Consider the following 14,849-nt stretch of genomic DNA (forward strand, 5'->3'; position numbering starts at 1 on the left):
GCACATGAATGTGTGCTTTGTCATATTAATCATGGATAACACTGACCCATTATTTTCAATAGTCCCACACACATGCACAGGTATTATCACATGTCTATGTAAGGGGTCATGAACCCACTGCAAAATTCAGAACATGTTCTATTCCTGTCTATTTTGTGGCCCAAGCTAACTGCATGAAATAAAAGGATCCATTTGTTTTATGTATAGGGACCACCAATCTCATGCACATACTACATACATGTAGTAAGTCCATATCTACCCTGGACTCAGGGATGCCCTCCTCAGAACTACTGACCCCATCTATGGTGCAAAAGAGGGGAGGGGGTAATTCACAGTATCCTCCTGAGGCACCAAAACGCCCTGTCCCACTCCTCCTTGCCCTGGTCACATGTAAACTACACTGCCAACTCCTCTACGCATTAGGAGTCTGCTATAGAGTGGCATCAGGCCAGCCAAGATGACGTTATAAATAAAGTTATTGAAGAAAAAAATTAATAAATAATCTAAACCCAAGTGGCCAGACACGTTCCATGTTGAGTAAGTTACAGGCAGAAAGGAGGGCGATACCACTTTAATGAAAGGAGGGGGTAAGAGGAGACACACGTGACCTGTACTCCCTATACAAGCGGCAAGGTATTACATGTTCCACCCCCTATGAGTGAGCTAAGGATGGTTTGTTCCCGGGTGTGGGCAGCGCTTCCGGCCTCACAGCTCCACTCAGTTGGTGTGACCGGTGCGTGCAGCGTTCAGTGTTCACCGTCATAGACGCAGTTACCGCCGCGTGTGCCAGGTGTCGCCAACATGGCCGAGCCCGAGGAGAGGAGCCTGGACGACTTCTTTGCCAAAAGAGACAAGAAAAAGAAGAAAGATAAGGGAGGCGGCTCGGCCGTGAGCAAGGGGGCAGCGAAGGCGACGGACGGGGCACAGTCTACTCTAACGTCACTGAGTGGGCTTGCCAAGGTCTCCAAGAAAGACAAGTCTAACAAGAGTGAGGCGCAGGACACGCAGCAGGAGAAGGTAGATAGACCGCGCACGAGCTTGGCGCTGTCACTGTGGGTGTGCAGCGGGGCCGGCTCCGACTACACGTGTGAGCACACAGCTGCGATCAGCATGTATGTCACCGCCATGATCACTGCTGCATCACCGGTGTGAGGCAACTCTTATCCGGGAGTAATCCATGTAGTAGTGTCCTATTGTTAGAGGTGATCTCCAGTCTGGCTGCCGGTACCACCACACATTGCCCCCGATCTCCGCTTCATGCCATGTATCTGCCTGAGAATTGAGCGCTGAGGGCATTCCTCATTCTGTGCCTATTTAGCAAAATGGTAGTCGCTATTTCGTTGTGGGCTTCAAGTCAGTGGCCCATGACAGCCAGACTTACCCCATCAAACAGCTCCAGCTATCTGAGCTACCAGAGCCATTGTGAAGGGTTAGAGGTGGACTAGGCCTTACTTGGATGTTCAGCGCAGCGATTGCGGTTTATAAGGGAATATTCACATTGTGCCTTTTTTGCACTGAAACTGTATCTTTTCTGGCTGCTGTTTCAGAGTAAAAAATGGTGGCCGCAGAATGGCCTCAATGAGTGGGACTTATCAGGGTTCAGGACTGTGCCAGGTCAATATGGGAGACCTCAGCAGAAATTCAAGTTCAGACCTGGATTTCTATCTATTTCCACTGTGTGAACATACTTTAACAGGTTCATCTGTTCTGGCACGTGCTAGAAAGGGGTGAGGAGGGTTCTTGTAGTGACTCGGTTATCTGCTCTAGAGGCCCTTGATATTCTGTGCTACACAGTCATTGCTGCTGGGTACGTGTGACACCCCCCCCCCCCCCCCACGTACTCTTGGCTTATCCTTCAGTAGTCCTACGTGGTACATCTTGTACATTATTGGCCATGAAGATATGCAACTGAGTTATCAAGTCTTCATCTAGTGTGAATGTTCACACATCCTTGTATGTCTTGTGAGTACTAGAAGTCTCCATATCTTAAGGCCAACTGTCCCCATGCTGACAATATAATTACTTATAGAAGCTTATGGTCTGTGGGCCTTGGCAAGTGTAGGAAGTTGGATAACGTATGTAACTCCTTGAAAACCCCTTTAAAGAGGACCTTTCAGGACCTCAGGCCCATGTGGTTTTATATACCACCACCGAATTCTGTGCACTGTCACTATCCCATTATGTGCCCCCGGGGCAAGTGATATCGGTGCAGTTACTGATCTCTTCACTGTCAGAAAGGTGTTCCTGACAATCTAGCTGGGCTGTAAGGAACTCCCCTCCTGACAATACTGTCCATAGCCCTGTACTGTCAGAGGGGGGCGTTCCTATCCGCCCAGCCATGACGCTAAGCTGTCAGGAACGCTCACCCAATACTAATTTATGGACGAGTACTGTCAGGAGAGGGGAACATTCCTCCCAGGTTAGCGTCATTACTGAATTGGGTGCACTGTCCGCTTTCTATAGATATATAAAACCACATGTGCCCAAGGACATCAGAGGTCCTCTTTAAAGGGGTTTGTCTGGACAGCGTAATTGTACTCAAATGTGCCAGGATTTTCTTGATGTTAGACCTGGGGGTTCCCAGCTGGTTTCGACTCAAGGTCATGGTATCAGAACCAGCCCTCATCCCTTGGGTCTCTTTCCTGCTCAGCCATTTTCACTCCGTTACCAATGCTTTGCGGGCTGGCTTTTCTATAGTCAGCCAGCCCCCACTGCACAGGTTAACTATATGTGAATAAAGTAGATGATGGAGGCAGAAGAGCTACCGGGCACACTCGGGCCGGTTCTGATCACAAAACCCAGGGTTGAAACTAGTTTGGAACTCTCAGGTCTAGCAAGAAAACCCTGGTGCATGTAAGAACAATTACACTCCGTGGGGAACCCCATTAACAGATATGGTAAGCACTTTGGAGTGCCTACATTTTGCTTGTGTATAGATTGTAGGGAAGATGCTTTGCACAATTCAGGTAGGTTGACATGTATATGTTTTACCTGGGCTTCACCTTTCCAGTTCCAAATCCAGCTTGGACTTCTCCATAAGTGACTCATGCATGATGATTTGTAATAACAGGTTTACTATAGTAAGGAGTAATACTGCATATATTTCTATGAAGCCTGAGTTCATACAGTTGAACTCCACAGCCCTGTGTTCCATGATGCGTTTAGATGCACAATAATCCGTTATATCCCTTCTGTTACGTTGAAAGGGATGAAATCCATGGTGAAAATCCACAATAGTCCCTTTTAAATGGGTTACAGGGTGATCAATTAAAATATTTCATGGGCATTCCTTTTTCCGGTTTTACATGCCAGCAGGTGAAGTTTGTACCAATTAATAAATACATGGTGGGGTCTGAGTTTTCTTCTCCCTGGATTTTGTATGCGGTGTATCTGCCCTCACATGTATCCATGTGACCTCTTACTGTGTCACTGTCACCGAAGTCCCCACAATGTACTGCTGTCTGGTAACCCGGAGCACTGTACAATGTGACCTTCTGATTGGTGGCAAAATAACATCAAGTCAGTACCAAAGCAGAATATTTGTAAGTGTAAGGGATATTACAAAGAAATGAAAAGGGAATTGGAACCACAGACAGCATGAAATCCTGACAGTCCGCCTTCTGAAAAACCACCATCTTCTAAAAGTGTGCCTGGAGGGTTATTGGGATGGCTTTCCCACTGGCTTCTTCCTGCCTTGCTCTTACGAAATAGACTGGTCTCTCCTTATTTTTGTGGAAAGACCTGTCAATCCAGCTGAACCAGATGGAAGGCTCAAATTTCTTGGCTAGAAAAAGGCCCAAAAGTATAATTAACTTTCATTTAGAACTTTTATTTTCTGGCAGAATTTGTCACTTTTTGTAATATAATTTTGGCTCCTTTCTGTGAAATCCTGCATTTTTATTTTTGTTTTAATATTCTTTCCCTTGCTTCGGTCTTGCAAGTTGTACCCTGTCTGTGTCTCTCTATGTGAGCAGCCTGTAGCAAAGAACGAGGTGAATTTAGGGCTCATTCACACGAGGGGCATCGGGATGGATGTTGGCACAGAGAGTGATGCGGGGAAGCCGCGTCACTCGGGTCAAATCCCACCTGCCACAACTGTTTCGGTCGTGGCTTCCCCCTCCGGAGTCGGCTCAGATGAATGGGCCGACTCTTGCTGCCGCCAGGCGGACACTGCGGCTCAGCATGCCGTGGAATCCGCCTGAAGAAAGGGCAACTTGCTGCTTTTTTCTGTTAGCGGCGACATGCCGCTAGCAGAAAAAAGAACGCTAGTGGTCTCCATAGACCATCATTGTATGGAGGCGGATTTTGAGGCAAAATCTGCTATCAAAATCCGCCTCCTTGCCCCTGTGTGAACTGGCCCTTAAGGTGGTTTCTACCTTGTGACTGTGTACTCCATTCTTCTGGTCTGTACACTCATTGTACATTACACTTAGTACATTTCCTCTGCCCTCCCATATAGGAGAAGCTGTTCGTGTCTTATAGAGTCTCAGGTGGAAACAATGGTCTAACACAGCCACCAGCGTTGCATGGGGAGAAGTTTTGGTGGCAGCCGTGGTCATGGCTATCGGTGTAACTGTGCTAGTGCCTCTTTACGGTTGAACAGTTTAGCCTCTGGAGTTTGTGGTTTTCTGGGTCCTTTACATCAATGACTAGGGAGCAGTCAGCCTGTTTAACATTAAAGCAGCTCAGAGACCACTGGTGCAGTAAAAATAAAATCTTATTGCTGTTTGTGCTGCTTTAATCTCCATTGCTGCCTTCTGTTCTGACTGAAGATCTTTTAAGAAAGGGCCAAGTTTTCTACAAAGTGGTAATGTCTGGATTTAGGGAAGGGAAGTCATAAAGTGCATCTGTATCAGAGAGCTTAGCTTCCTGTAAAAAATGATTTGACATGGTGTCCAAATGTAAAATGATCCATGTGATCCCTGACACTGCCCAATTCCCCAATGAACTGTCAGAGGATCATGTGACTGCAGCAGCCAATCCCTGCTTTGCTTTAGTTTGTGCCTAAAAGCAAGGGGAAGTTTTTTCCTTAAGCATGGAGATGTCATTTACCACCCTATACCAGGAATTGGCAGGCCCTGGCACTATATGTATGGATTTGGTCAAGGAAAAGACTAGCTGGGTAAGGGGTTTTGTCTGCCCTATACAAGGCATGCTCACTGCAGACTGCTGAGTCCTGTGTTCAGCCAAAAATTGTATCCACCAGAGAAGAATCATCTTTGGCAAAATGAAATGTTTATTCAGCTATTAATAATTAATCTAATTAAACTAATGAATGGAATGTTGTAATGGCTTGTTTTATGACTTTTCTGTTGGGATTTTTTTTCTTTTTTCTTTCTTTTCTCTAAATCATCCCATGACAGAAATTCTTTTTCTCCTCCCTGCAATACGGGCAAAGGTATTTAGTCCAGGCAGATTTTTCTCTTTTGGCCTTCATTAGATGAATGGGATCCTGTGAATACATTGTGGATCTGCACCAGGAAAGTTCCTGACTCACATCAGCTGTAGAGATGAGCGAGTACTGTTCGGATCAGCCGATCCGAACAGCACGCTTCATAGAAATGAATGGATGCACCTGGTACTTCCGCTTTGACAGCGGCCGACTGCTTAACCCCCCGCGTGCCGGCTACGTCCATTCATTTCTATGCGAGCGTGCTGTTCGGATCGACTGATCCAAACAGTACTCGCTCATCTCTAAAATTCAGCTGTACTTTGCAGTATGAATGCATCCTAAACCTTCAGTACTACATAGCAGTGTAGGAGACACGACAGTAACCTCAAGCACTGAACCATTGACGCATAATATTGTTCGATGTTCTAGGAGTTTTCTGGTTTGTCCTTTCTTGATCATGTATGAAATGGCTGGATATCTGTAAATGGCTGGATCTTTGAGACCACGGTTTCTGGAGTATAGACAGATAAAGGGGCCCATCTGTTTATATTGTCTAGGTATAGACTGGGCTATGTGTGCAATAAGCAAGAACATTTATTTTATTTTCTGGAGAGGAAATGGTTGTCTACTACGGTACTGCAGAAATTGTACAAGCCTTCAAAACAGAGTAAAAAAAAATTCTGTCCAGGTCTTCCTGACCAAAAACGGCAGGGACCACACTGTCCATTTCCTGGTCTCATATGCCTGAAGGTGTTATCTAACTCTTAACACAAATCATATTATTGTAGCTTTTCTCCTTGCTTACACCTATGAGTCTAAGTGGCTACCCTGTGAGCATATAGAAATACATATGACAATGCTTACATTATGCTGATCATGGAGCGTAGCTTGAAAGCTTTTCGGAGGCGCAATCTATTCAGAAACCTGCTCTTGTTAAAGCCGAGAAACAAGAATGTAGGAGTTAATTGTCTAGTGGGAAATGTTACTGCCTGCTTAGAGCAGATTTGATGTGAGTTACATACACAGTCTGGTCATCGTAATATAGCCTGCTATGGGGCTGTGAAAGGGTACCAGGCCCTAATACTGCCCTCCCCTCTGGACATCATCTTGTAGTTGGCTGTGACCATTGCTCTGTGAGAGTCTTAGGTGACACCTGAGGGGTGGCTTCACACTGCTGCTTTTGTCACGCTTCAAAAAGCAGCTAACCGGTCATAATTTAAGAGTTGTTGTGGTGTTGCCGTCAAAATCCGGCTCAAAACACTGCATCCCATTGGGTTCAATGGGTTCCTATTTCCACAAGCGGTTTGTTCCCCCTCATGAGAAAGTGACTTGCCCTTTCTTCAGGTGGATTCCATGGCGCGACACTCCCTCCTGACTAGGCGCATTCATTTGGGCCTAATCTGGAGCGGATTGCCGCGACAGGATGCTGGTGCACTGCATCGGCATCTAGTAGCGGCTGTTTTTTTGGTCCGGATTCTGAGATGGCCTCCACCTCAAAATCCGGTCCAAAAAAATCCCCCATGTGAACCTGGCCAAAACCTTTTTTTTTTTTTTCTTCTTCTTCTTTTTTTTTTCTCTTCCCCACGTCCACCTTGCACATGAGGGGCATCAATTTCCACAGATACCCCATACTTTTCAATGTATGGAGGGATTTGTTTAAAAGGCCAAAAATAGGACCTGAGCTATATTTCGACAGTCTGTGAGAACAGATGGTCAAAATAACAGCCATGTGAATAGCCCCATTCACGGTCATATGAATGTAGTCTAAAGCAGGCTGCTTTATTTCAGCTAGGTGACTCCGTTGAAATTAATGGAACAATATTTCAGATGTTTTTGAGGCTGAAAAGCCTTAATCTCTCTAAAAGAGGCAATTTGGATCCACGCTAATGGAAATAATAAAATGGGATACACTAATGATATGCAGTAAGAATTTTGTAAAACCATTTAAATTCATGTCCTTTTGTCCAGGTTTTTAGCGAAGGGGCACTGTTCTGAGGATGGGTCCTAAAAACCTTAACCCCAGATGACCCTTCTTAAATGATATTCTGTGCTGCTTTTTTTTTTTTTTTTTTTTTTTTTTTCTCTCCTCTCTCAGATAGTGTGAATTATTGACACAGACTAGTGTTGCCACCACATTGGGTATATTGGCATGAGACACCACTGCAGAAATCTGAGGCTCAGCATTTGTCATCAAATGTACTGCAAATTCGCAATAGATTTTTTCTGACTTTTATTTGCCTGTTGTTAGCACTCCCAGAGATACTTGGAAGTACTACGTAGTGTGGTTTTTTTTTTTTTTTTTTTTTTTTTATTTAATTTTTTGCAGTGCCCTAATGTGTACAATGTCTGGGTTTTTCTTCTAGGAAGACGATGAATGGAAAGAGTTTGAGCAAAAAGAAGTTGACTACAGCGGCCTAAGAATTCAGTCACTGCAAATAAGGTAGAAACTTGAAGATCTTGCTTTTTGTTAACCCCTGATTGCATATATGAGCGAATCATCGATAGAACGATCAGGATTTTATGCTGTAACGCTGCATGCAGAAACTCATCTGAACAGCTTCATTGCTCCTAACTGCTACACCCCACACTACTAGTATGCCCCCCCCCCCTCCCCTCTTAACTAACAGGGTGGGGTGTTGATTTTGTAAATGGTATTGAGTCAAATGGCAGTTTTTACTATCTGTTTCGTAAGCTGGTAGCCTTGGTAAAATGGTGTCAGATCACTTGTCACTGCAGTGGTAGAGTAGCAACTGGGCCGTGGAACCATGGGGGGGGGGCTCAGGAATTTCATGTTAGGCCACTAGTTGTCATATCCCTACATACAGTATATGCTAAAAACAATGACTAGCAAAACAAGAAATGGGACCTTAGAATAGTAGTTAGGAAGCTGTTGCCTTTCTATAAATCCCATGTAAGATCACATTACAATGTGGAGCCCAAAACTGCAAGATTTGTAATAAGTATACAGAAGGACTAAAGAGGGCTCAGAAGTCACTTTTACACTACGGTCCATAACATACATGTCAGAAGGACTGTATTGACTCGGGGTCTGTTGGTGTTCCTATTGGGAAGAATAGTGTGGTATTGGTGCTATTTTTGAGGTTGAGTATAACAGCATTTATAACTGGTTCCAGTGGAAGCCTCATTGAATAGAATAAAAAGTCCTAAATTGACAGTCTTGAAAAATTTAACTACTTCACCGGTGGGAGCGCTGTTTTTTTTCCAACCTATGTAGTGAATGATTCTGTTCTTCACCCAGTTCACATGCAGAGTATTAAAATCTATTTACAGTGTGGGTTGCTTCTCATAGACATAATGTAGACAGTCACAAAGAGTGGACTGTAGTTCTGATTTCAATGTCCCAATATGAGCGTATCCTGTGTTTCTCTCCTACATCTTGATTTTTGTTTGTAGCAATGAAAAGGAAGATGAAGAAGGTGAGAAAAAGGAAGAACAGGGTGTGGATTGGGAAGAGGCTGGAGGCTGTGGATCAGACAAGACATCGGGTCCCTGGAATAAAAGTGCTCCTGCTCCAGCTCCCATAAGTGTTGGTAAGATATAATCCTCTGTAATAAAACATGGATGTACAGTGTGAATATGTCTGTAGGAGTGTAAATGTTCTGGATTATCTGTTACTGGTAAGAACATAGGCTGAGAGCAACCAGTTGTAGCTTTGTTTTCTAGTGCTGGTTTTGGTTTACTAAAGGCATCTGTTCTCTTATGCTCTATGCTAGTTTTGACTATGCCCTATTCTTTATGCTAGTTGATTTTGACTAACACTTTTATTTTTTTTAGTTACAGAAGCCCCAGAGCCTGCACAGCCGACTGGTGTATATAGACCTCCTGCTGCCAGAATGTCTGCTCCACAACGAAAACCACAAGGGCCACCAGAAATCTTTAGTGATACCCAGTTCCCATCTCTACAAGCCACTGCCAAGCATATAGAATCCCGCAGGCAAGTTAAAAGTGCCTCTTTGCATCTTTTTATTTTTACTTGTATATTGTGCATATATACAGTCATGTATATGTATGTATATACACACATGCAACTTATATTAGGGCTGGGCAAGTATTCGCGAGCTTTAACCTGCAGTTTTTCGGAACAAAAACGTACAAATAGGAACTTGTTATACAGTCTGGTCTCTTCAGACCCCAGTGTGTAATTAGCAGAGACCTAGGGAAGGTGAGGAAACATTAAAAAAAACAAAAACCCATACCTGCCCTAACTTCAGGCTTCTGGTCTCCCAAATAGCATCAGGGACTGCTGACACAATACACCAGTATGATTTATGTCTGTCATGTCACATTACCCTGAGGTCATTTAAGAGAAGAGGATCAGAAAATGTGTTGGAGCCTAGGGGAAGTGTATAACGCTATTTGCTCACCTCCCATGGGCATCTGCTTCGTATGCTGAGGAGTCTCAAGAGACCCCAGAACATAATGGCATTATTGGTTCGAAACAACATTTTTGGTTCAAATGAAACCACCAGTTGGGCCTTGCAGGGTTTTTCCAATACATACTCAAAAATGGATTCTGTATTTAACCCCTTCCCGCTGATGGCATTTTTTTGATTTTTGTTTTACGTTTTTGACTCTCCCCCTTCTAAACCCCATAACTTTTTTTTATTTCTGCGCTCTGAGCCATATGATGTCTTAATCTTTGCGGGACAAATTTTTCTTCATGATGCCGCCATTAATTATTCTGTATAATGTACTGGGTACCTGGAAAAAAATTCAGAATGGGGTTAATTTGAAGAAAAAGTACATTTCTGCAAATCTCTTACAGGCTTCGTTTTTACAGCGTTCACTGTGCAGCCAAAATGACATGTCACCTGTATTCTATGTCTCAGTCCGATTCCGGGGAAAAATCCAAAACTGTTAAAAAAATTATTTTTCTAAAAGTCGCCATATTCTGACAGCCATAACTTTTTATATGTCCGTGTACGGGGCTGCATAGGGTGTGGGTTTTTTTTTGTTTTGTTTTTTTTTGCAGGGCAGGGTGTACTTTTTAGTTCTACCATTTTCGGGAAATGCTATTGCTTTTTATTCAAATTTTTATCAGAATCAAAAAAAACGGCGGTTTGGCACTTTTGACTATTTTTTACCGTACGTACGGGAAAAATATTTGTATAGATTTGTAGAACGGGTAATTTCGGACACTGGGATACCTAACATGTATGTGACAGTATTTAAGTACTTTTATATGTGTTCTAGGGAAAGGGGGTGATATGAATTTTTAATCCTTTTTTTAAAAACTTTACATATATATATTTTTTTTTTTTTTTTTTTACTTTTTTTTGCATTTTAGACCCCCTAGGGGGTCTTGAACCCCAGGGGTCTGATCACTAATGCAATGCATTACAATGCTAATGCATTGCAAAAAATCATAATTTCTTTTGCAGGCTGCATAGACCAGCCTGCAAAAGCAAATCACTGCAGACAAGCCTCCCAGCTGTCATGTCAACGTGATGTCGGCCATGGAGCTTGCTCCAGGCACCGGCGATCACCGGCAAAATGGCGGCGCCACTGGGAAAATGGCTCCTTCAGCGCCTTTCATCGCGGCGCCGGAGGAGTTAATGTCTCCGAGACATAAGCGCTGGTTGTCTACTGCGTAAAGCAGTAGACACCCGGCGGCTATGGCGGACGCCCGACTCCCGGGCGGCTGCATAGTTACACACCTGGCATGCACCGTAATAGTACTGCGGATGTTGGGAAGAGGTTAAGGAGGTGTTGCCTAAATGGCCATTAATTATGTCCAGTAAAATTCCAGGTTAATTGCGCTCTTGATTTGGGACATAATTTCCCAGCTCCTATCCTCAGGATAGGTAATCCTATCAGATTGGTGAGTGTTGGACACCCAGCGACTCCACTGATCAGATGTTTACAGCAGTCTCTAGTACCTGAACTACAAGACTGAGACCCACAGTATGACCTCGTGCTCTATCGGGGCATATGGACAAGTGATGCCTTTATAATCCTCTTGATGTTTTGTGATCTACATGGGGAATTATCATCATTGTGCCTATATGAAATGTTTATCTACCTTATGCCCTGCATCTATGCCGCCTTTCACAACTGTCCTGATTCTTATTTATTTTTACTAAAACTAGGGATAAAGATATGGAGAAGACATTTGAAATTGTAAAACATAAAAACCGCGCCAGAGAAGAAGCAGCAGCAAAGAATCAGGCCGTGCAGCTCCAGTTAGACAACCAGTACGCAGTTCTTGGTGAACAATAAAGCTGCAAAAACATTTACCACAACCTTTGTAAACTTGCCCATAAGGAAAACAAACTACAGCTGTTGGACTTGAGATCATCTGAACTGTCTGCTCTTCTCCGCTTTGCACTGGATGAAACAGATGACTGGATCCTCCAACGTTCCAGATTTAAATTCTTTTTTTTTTTTTTTCTCTTGCTACATCCACCTCCTCCTACCCCCTCTCACTTCTTTGTCTTTGAATATGGGAACACGTGAGGCTGTGAGATTGGAACAAGAATTCCTATTGTTGTTAACATTACACATCTAAGTGGAGAATGACAAAGCAGCTTTCAGTGGTTATTAAAATCTTTTTATGCTGAGCCTTCACGAAGGTTGACTACCTCAGTTTTGCTATGCCCATAGTAGACACCACGTGGATGGCCATTGCTTACACACAACCAGAGATTGTACGTATCAAATAGCTGTATTGGGACAGGGAGTGAAGGGATTACTCGGTCCCCTCTTCTGTTTTGGTACACCTACTGAGACGAGATCACTTCACCTCTTTACATTGTCGTCTGCTTCATGTGTCATTCAGTTAAGTGACCTTAAAGGGATTTAGTCTAGACCATATAATGGTTTCTTTAGGTTTTCTGTAGATGGGTAATTGATACACGGGTCTTCTTAGAATATAGTGCAAAGCTGTAGTTTGTTGCCTTATTAGAGGGGTAAATGTATTTACTAGAAGCAAGAAAATGACAAGTCGGCCTACTAAACATAATAGGAACTCACATGATAAATTTGACATTTTGTCCCTTCGGCTCTATAGTACCTTTTATCAAGTTCCAATACAAAGTTTCTTTCGCTTGAACATCTACAATGTAATGAGACTCACTGACTTGTCTGTACTACACAGTGGCTAAAAGGGAGTTGCAGGGTGCCATGGACCCTTAACTAACCTATTTTGGTCTTCAAACTTGATGCCGTGGATTCCACATAATACTGGTGGTCTTCCTCGGGATGCGCTATCAATAGAACAGTTAGTTAACCCCCTTTAAATTTTCCCTTCTAATTTTGTCAAACTTGCACACCACCTAAATACTTGAAGTATGTGAGATTGGGATTTCCAAGATCAACAATTTGCTCATTTTGCGACAGGTCTGTTTTAAAACCCATCCTTTTTCCTGTTTAATTTTGGCCAACATCTGGAGTTGTCTACATGACAGGGTGTTTAGATTTAAAGGGACTGTCCACTTTCAGATATCTACAACAGACATGCATTCTGCGTGCTCATACAGTGCTAATATCAACTAAAGGTGGCATAAATGCACCTTTTAGAAGGATTGGGGTTGTGTCCAATAATCTAACATGATTCCTAATTATACCATTGCTCTTTCTGCTGTACTTGAGTACATCTAGATTGGTGATATAAAGCCATAGTCTTCATCACAAGTCAGTCTTTTAACTAGTTGGCCTCTCCAGCACTGTCATTCTCTGGAGCTGTATACCTGGTGTTGGTAGCACTTATTTGCGGCATCTTCATGATAGGACATCTGCCACTTTCTGCGGGTCACCCTGTTGGGTGCTTCATTGTAGAACTGAATCCATTGTAGAACTGAATCCATTAGATTCCTTCCTCCTATAGTTGGTTCACTTCCTAAAATCCCCAAAGAAATCATGTTTTTCTGTACAGTTCTCACACATTGCTTGACCTTTGACTATACAAAGATGTTACATTGTACATGGTAGACTCTCGGTCAAGGTTTTGCCATGTGGTTGAAGAACTATTGGAAATTGTTTGACACAAGCTTTTTTTTTTTTTGTTTTGTTACGGAAGAGGCTTTTCTAGCAGGAAAAAAAATTGGCTGCAAGCGGTTCAGTGGAATAAAAATGATAGATTCCTTTCCTGCCACTGTCCTGGTGCAGCCCCAAGTCCCTTCTGTTCTCTTCTAGACAGCAAATGCCCAGAAATAACATCTCATCCAATTGTTGCACACAGCAAAGGATTGGCAGTGAGTGGGTATGTGTCAGGAGGGGAGCCAGAGGGGCCTCAGTAACTGATGAAAGTATAGCTTTGGGGATTGGCAAGGTGAGTATTTATTAAACCCATTCTGAACAAATTGGCTTTTTTAATATAATATACATACTACTGGAAAAAACCTCTTTAAATGGGTTGTCCAGTTTTGTTTTCTCTATTGCATGGACATTAATGGAAGATCATTGTGCTCTGACAACTAGCACCCCCACTGATCAGCTGCTTCACATGTCTGCATTGTGAAATAATTACAGAATCCTCCTGGGATGAAGCAAGTCTGTAATTACATCGCATGGACACTATCAGATACCATGCCAGGTAGTGAAGGGGTCATGGTGCTTATGTCAATGCCGTGGATCCTTCAAGCAGCTGAGCAGGGGTCGTGGGTGTTGGATCTCAGTGTTTCCTAAGGATATCCCCTTTAATTCTTCACTGGATTCTTGGTTCTACAAAGTTTAGTATTTGAACTGTACAACAAATACATGACAGGATAATGCAGGGATCAGCAACTTTTGGCACTCCAGCTGTTCTGCATATACAACTCCCAGCATGCTCCAGCCACCTCTGATAGTTCTAAGAATAGCTTTTGTAGAACTACACTTCCCAGCATGCACATTTGTTCAGTTAGAGTTCTGAAAGGTTGCAGAGTCCTGGCATAATGTATGGTCACCAGTCTGCACCAGCAAACATTAGCTCTTTAAAGCCGGACTATAATTTATATAAAGGAAGCTGAAAGGGTTATTTATGTGGATGTGTGATAGACTGCAATAGCTTTTTCTTTCCTATGGTATATTTCAAGCAACAAACAAAAACTTTTTTTTTTTTTTTTTTTCATCCAGTTCTGGTCCTATTTTAGAAAAATTGTTACAAAACGTGAATCTATAGGGTTTTTATGATAACTGTGAGATGGGTAGTTGGACTGTCCATAAAGAGGGTCTTGGGCATGGACTGGGCAAAAAGATGACCTAAATAAAACTATGATTAAAATATTCCGTGTCTCGTGTGATTTTAAAGGTAATACATGGCACTATCGTGTCAACAAGGCCTTGACTATCTATATTGGGGGAGTGCTGCAGTCCACTCCATTGCTGGACATATATCATGGGGCTTTTTTTTTTTTTTTTTTTTTTTTTTTTTTTTTACACCTGACCCAAAATCGCTGCATGGAATAGTTTTTATTTTGTGCAGCATAGAACGAACTGCCCTGAATATTCATAGCGG

At 43.0% G+C, this 14,849-nt stretch overlaps 1 protein-coding gene across 1 annotated transcript; it reads left to right on the forward strand.

The window, feature by feature from the left end:
- Positions 1-656: 656 nt before the first annotated feature.
- On the forward strand, positions 657-14,617 carry CDV3 (CDV3 homolog). Its single transcript, XM_075271274.1, has 5 exons — positions 657-1,017; positions 7,756-7,832; positions 8,807-8,943; positions 9,188-9,347; positions 11,503-14,617. The coding sequence occupies exons 1-5, from the start codon at positions 802-804 to the stop codon at positions 11,630-11,632; spliced, it is 720 nt and encodes a 239-aa protein (XP_075127375.1). The 5' UTR covers positions 657-801; the 3' UTR covers positions 11,633-14,617.
- Positions 14,618-14,849: the final 232 nt, after the last annotated feature.

The sequence above is a fragment of the Leptodactylus fuscus genome, chromosome 4 (genome assembly GCF_031893055.1).
Source record: "Leptodactylus fuscus isolate aLepFus1 chromosome 4, aLepFus1.hap2, whole genome shotgun sequence".
Taxonomy (NCBI): domain Eukaryota; kingdom Metazoa; phylum Chordata; class Amphibia; order Anura; family Leptodactylidae; genus Leptodactylus; species Leptodactylus fuscus.

Bases quoted from the DNA above. Each gene is read 5' to 3' on its own strand.
- CDV3 (XM_075271274.1), top strand. From the start codon at position 802: ATGGCCGAGCCCGAGGAGAGGAGCCTGGACGACTTCTTTGCCAAAAGA. The intron at 1,018-7,755 runs GTAGATAGACCG...TTTTTCTTCTAG, and splicing joins AGGACACGCAGCAGGAGAAG to GAAGACGATGAATGGAAAGA. The intron at 7,833-8,806 runs GTAGAAACTTGA...TTTTGTTTGTAG, and splicing joins ATTCAGTCACTGCAAATAAG to CAATGAAAAGGAAGATGAAG.